Here is a 5,233-nt window from a genome sequence, read left to right on the forward strand (position 1 = left end):
CAGAGCCAACCCGGACACCTGCTCCACTTGGTGCCCTCTCCCCCAGCTCTCCTCTGGAATTTTCTCCCGAAGATCTTGGTAGTGATGACCTACATAATTGCAGAGAGGCCTCTGGAGATAAGGTGATGAAATTATTATAATGTAGGAGATGAGCACAGGAAATTCAGGGTTCCGGGTTGTTTTATAGGGGGATTCATGGACAGGTGAAGTGGAAGAGTCGGAAATCTTTGCAAGTGAATGGTAATTTCCTAAATGAAGGACCCAAGAGGTCCCCTCCCCCATCCAGTGATCCAAAAGGGGTTTTCAACATACAAATTATCTGTCTCCATCCTGCCAGACCAAGCAGGACTATTTAAGGGGCGAGCTGGACCAGAAGTGCAGCAGCATCCGTGCCCCAAGGCCTGTCTGCTGCTGCTTTGCCGGTCCTTGCCCACCGCCAACTATGAGCCGCCAGTTGACCCTCTATCCTGGAGCCGAGCGCCTGGGCTTTAGTGGCTGCTCTGCTGTCATCTCGGGCCGGTTCAGCGGCAGCCATGCTTCAGTCCGGGCCGGGGTCAAGGGTGCAGCTTTTGGCAGCAGGAGTCTGTTCTGCATGGGGGGCAGCCGGCGGCTGGCGTTGAGCTCTTCCGGGCGGAGCACCGGCTTTGCACTGGGCCACGGAGGGGCGAGCGGTGGTCGCCCCGGAGGCTTTGTGGGCACCATCTTCGGCAGCGCAGGACTGGGCCCCACGTGTCCATCTGTGTGCCCACCGGGCGGCATCCCCCAGGTCATCGTCAACAAGAGCCTCCTGGCCCCACTCAATTTAGAACTGGACCCAGAGATCCAGAAGGTACGCGCGCAGGAGCGAGAGCAGATCAAGGCCCTGAATAACAAGTTCGCCTCCTTCATTGACAAGGTATGTGCTTCGGCATCTGCTAGGCCTGCATTGACACTGGCGAGCGCCACAGTGCGTTCGCTCTGCCGCTGATGCGGGAGAACTGGGCTAGTCTCCTTTCCAGCATCTGTCAAAGGGGCTCAATAATGATTTCTCACTGGGACCGAAGGATTAATACGCTTAGGACAGTGCCTGGCACACTCACCCAGTGAAGGGGGAACCTTATCCTTCCATGTGGGACAAGACACCGGAGATCCACATCCAGAAGAGGGGCGCTAGAGGGACGAAGACCAGGGAGTGTCATAAGGCACGGAAGTAAAAGGAGGGAGGGCATATTTCCAGAAGAGGGGAGAAAAAAGGGTCAAAAAATTCAAATCAGGCTTAGAGATATTTACAAAGAAGACATAAAGTGTTCAGCAATGGGTAATCCAGAAAGTGTCTTTGTTGGGGGTCGGTGGCAGGGACCCTAGTGAATGGGAAAGGGTCTAGAAATGGGTTTCTCTCACCTGGCCCCCTATAAGAGGGCTCGGCCAGAGAGTGTTAGGGACATAATGACAGCTGGCAATGTGGAGAGATTACTGTATCCTGGGTTCCCGCATCAACTCTTATCAACTCGAGATCTCTGCTTCTCCTCTGGGTTTTACATGAAGGAATCAAGGCCTGGAATGATGAGAAATAAACCCATGTTGGTGGAACAGTCAATGACTTTTCGCTCCTAACTCCCTACTCCAGCGTCTTCCTCCTGCCCTAAGCTCAGAGACAGGTAGAAGGGAACGGCTGGTGAGCAGCAGAGGAAATGAGGGGAATTCTGAAATATGTGAGAACTGGCTTTGAACAAACTGAAAAGTCAACCAGTAGCATCCGAGCTCTAAGAGAAAGGGAACATTGCCCTACCTCCGTCTCCAGCTCTCGGCATCAGCAAGAGAAACTGACCCAGTCACATGGCCACTTGCCAGGCAGATGACACCATTGCTCAAGCTTGGCCCTTGCATTCTCAGAGATGCTCTTCCCTTGACCTTTCAGATCCCATGCGCCCCTAGCTCAAGGGTCCCTCGGATAAACCATTATTTTTTCTGTTCCACTCTCAGAAGGCAGTAGCACAGGGAACTGTGGGCCATGACTGCCTTTCGGTTGCAGGTGCGCTTCCTGGAGCAGCAGAACCAGGTGCTAGAGACCAAGTGGGCCCTGCTGCAGCAGCTGGATCTGAACAACTCCAAGAGGAGCCTGGAGCCGGTTCATGAGAGCTACATCAGCAACCTGCAGAAGCAGCTGGAGACACTGTCTGGGGACAGGGTGAGGCTGGACTCGGAGCTGAGGAACATGCGGGAAGTGGTGGAGGACTGCAAGAAGAGGTGAGTGGGGGCGGAGGTGGTGAGTGAGTGGGGGCAGAGATGGTGAGTGGGGGCAGAGATGGTGAGTGGGGGCGGAGGTGGTGAGTGGGGGCGGAGGTGTGGCTGGGAGCTGCCGGATGGCTCCCCATGCTTTAGCTCCTTGGTTGAGACCATGGGTATTTCTCTCATATACTACAGGCAGAGATGCCTAAATGGGCTTGGAAAGATTGTACATCTACTCAGCATGCTCCTCTGTGTTGTCCAGGAAACTTGTCCAGTTTCTAGCCTGGGAAGTGGAAGGCTAGGGCAAAGAGCACTGGCTGAAACCCCTCTGCTTAGCCCAAATGGCGTTTTGAGTTCCCCTAAGTAAGGTTTTCTATGACAGTTCCTCCCTGGAGCAAAATTTAAAACTAAGCAATATGAAAATTTAAAACTTAGTTCATCTTGAAGTGTTCATATCCCGTGCAATCTCATCTTTAAGGAAAATTGAGAATGTTTTTGAGAACAAGGAGGGGGAGTTCAGAAGGATACAAACCTGGTATTTGGAAAGTTTGCTTCTAGGTGCCAGGTTTGTAGGGTCAGGCACCAGCTGCCATAATTTCAAGGGGTGGAGATGCTCAGTGCTGAAATATTTTTCTTGTTCCACATCTGAACGTCCTGGCCACCCTTTCCTGCAGTCTTCTCAGCCAGAAGCCTGGTCTGAGCTCTGCACAGAGACCCCCATGGAGAGCTGGTGATTGCCCTGACCGCAGAGAGACTATAGGCTCAGGCTTACAGAAATGCTTCCAAATGATCGTAATGAGTGCAGGTTAACTGAGCAATGAGAATGGATGGGGCTGGGTCTCAGGTGGAGATCTGAGCAGAGGCTGCAGAGGCGGGGCAGGGAGCACAGCCTGGAATCTGGGATGTGTTGTATGAACTGCTTTCTTTGTGTTTATCCAACATCATTAGACAAACAGGGCAGTCTCAGAAAGCATCCCAGGCACATTAACTATGTTTGTTTAGTTATATTAGGGGATGCAGCCAAGTGCCTCTACATGCTAGTCCAGTGTGCGACCACTGGGCTACAGCCCCAGTCCCCCAGTTACACCTTCAATCACTCAGCTTTCTAACCCACATCGATCTGGGTGGAGGGGCTGCCAGTGACGTACCTTAGGGATGCATGAAGAGCTGCAAAGTGTTACTTATATTTAAATATATAGAGGGAGCTGTCTTCAAGCATTAGATCCCCAACTTTTAATGTATAACAAAATTTTACCATTTTGAGCTTTTTAAATAAAAAAGTTAACAATGCTACTTTCCCAATCTGCAATATATCCACATAAAAAACATCCTGGGCTCATCCAAACACTGTTCTAAGACCTTACTTTGCCTGAAATGGAAGTCTGAACCTGGTGGCATAGTTTCAAAGTGAGAGTCGTGCTTCTGCTTGGTAGACTGGTGTCACCTCATGTCAATGGGGATGGGCGTGTGGGTGGGTGAACCTTTCTCCTGCAACATGGAGGAGGTCACTTGTGAAGGTGAGGGCTGTGGACCTCATGTCCCCAACCCAGTGCTGTCTCGGGAAAATCATGTCAGGGCAGACTGTACATGGACTAAGGGAGAACAAACAATACTCTCTGAAGCGGTATTCCTTCTTGGGGAGGCTGTTTGCCCTGGGGTAAATAAACACTGTAGCCACGTGGAGGTAGAAGCCTGCAGACCTGAACTGTCCCGAGAGTAAGGCTTTTCTCTCCAACAGGTATGAGGTGGAGATTAACAGGCGTACTGCTGCGGAGAATGAGTTCGTGGTGCTGAAGAAGGTGAGGGTGGGTGCAGCGGGGGAGGGAGAAAGTTAGAGCCTTTCCAACCGTCTGACACAGGGGTGTGCACAGGGCAAGGGCAGGGACCCTTTGGGCAGCTCAGCTCCTAGGGACTCTGTTGTCTCCATTCCTTCTGCTAAGGGAAGAGCCTTGGGTGCTTAGAACCTGCAAACCTAGAACCTGAAAACCTAGAACCTGCAAACCTAGCATCCAGCATATATCCCAGGAATTCTGCTGCATTTCCACTGAGGCCTTGGAATTCATACGAGTTAGTTTCTTGAAGCACGGGGTGAAGGGAATGAAGGGTTAAAGAAACTCCACTCCAAATAGCAGGGAGGGCACTGAGGGCAGGGTGGGCAGGCTAGAGAAGGCAGCCTGATCATCATATGTGTCCCCAGGATGTGGACGCTGCTTACATGAACAAGGTGGAGCTCCAGGTCAAGGTGGATACCTTGACAAATGACATCAAATTCTTCAAGGTCCTCTATGAAGGGGTAAGGACTTCACTGGCCTCCCTCAGGGAGCTGCTGGGGCTGGAATGGGAAAGCCTTTGTCCTGGTGCGGCTCACATTCACAGAGGCAATACTGAGGACTGTCACAGAGCCATATTAGCTCTGAGGAGATGGTGATGACAGAGACCACTGTCCTTCAGGCTTGGCATAGAAACATCACATGAAGGAACTTTGGGAGAGTAGAGGGAGGCTTGCAAACCCTGCCTGGGTCTTCAGGGAACATCTCTGGAGAGAGGAAGTCTGGGAAGGGAAAAGTGGCACATGACTCCCTTGAGGCATTGAGTGCCATCTGAGTTTTGACACGGTTAGTGTTGCTGGCTTTGAAGGAGAATGGGGAGACCTGAGTACAGGTGGGGTACAAACAAGGTGCTAATCACCTGCAACTGAAGCTGCAGGTGGCCACTCTCACCCCCAGCTGAGGAGGGGTAAAGAGTTGGCCAGGGAGGGTCAGGGGAAGTTCTGTCCTCATGGGGAGCTCTAACACCCCACATTGGTCACCAGGAGATTGCTCAAATGCAGTCCCACATCAGCGATACATCCGTCATCCTGTCCATGGACAATAACCGGCAGCTGGATCTGGACAGCATCCTCACTGAGGTTCGAGCCCAGTATGAGGAAATTGCTGTGAAGAGCAAGACTGAGACAGAGAACATGTACCAGTGTAAGGTGAGCCTGGTGCGCAGTGTGCATGTGTACATGTGCTTGTGAGTGTGT

The 5,233-nt window shown here is 51.8% G+C and overlaps 1 protein-coding gene across 2 annotated transcripts in view; it reads left to right on the top strand.

Annotated features, from left to right (window-relative positions):
- Window positions 1-442: 442 nt before the first annotated feature.
- The window catches only part of LOC101998879 (keratin, type II cytoskeletal 72), a 10,175-nt gene continuing 5,384 nt past the window's right edge, over window positions 443-5,233 (top strand). For both annotated transcript variants that reach the window (XM_005353843.2, XM_013348656.1), the window contains exons 1-5: window positions 443-895; window positions 2,012-2,226; window positions 3,947-4,007; window positions 4,406-4,501; window positions 5,021-5,185. In XM_005353843.2, coding sequence (XP_005353900.2) covers window positions 443-895; window positions 2,012-2,226; window positions 3,947-4,007; window positions 4,406-4,501; window positions 5,021-5,185 — 990 coding nt within the window. The remainder of the gene's footprint in view (window positions 896-2,011; window positions 2,227-3,946; window positions 4,008-4,405; window positions 4,502-5,020; window positions 5,186-5,233) is intronic.

The sequence above is a fragment of the Microtus ochrogaster genome, chromosome 15 (assembly GCF_000317375.1).
Source record: "Microtus ochrogaster isolate Prairie Vole_2 chromosome 15, MicOch1.0, whole genome shotgun sequence".
In the NCBI taxonomy this organism is placed as follows: domain Eukaryota; kingdom Metazoa; phylum Chordata; class Mammalia; order Rodentia; family Cricetidae; genus Microtus; species Microtus ochrogaster.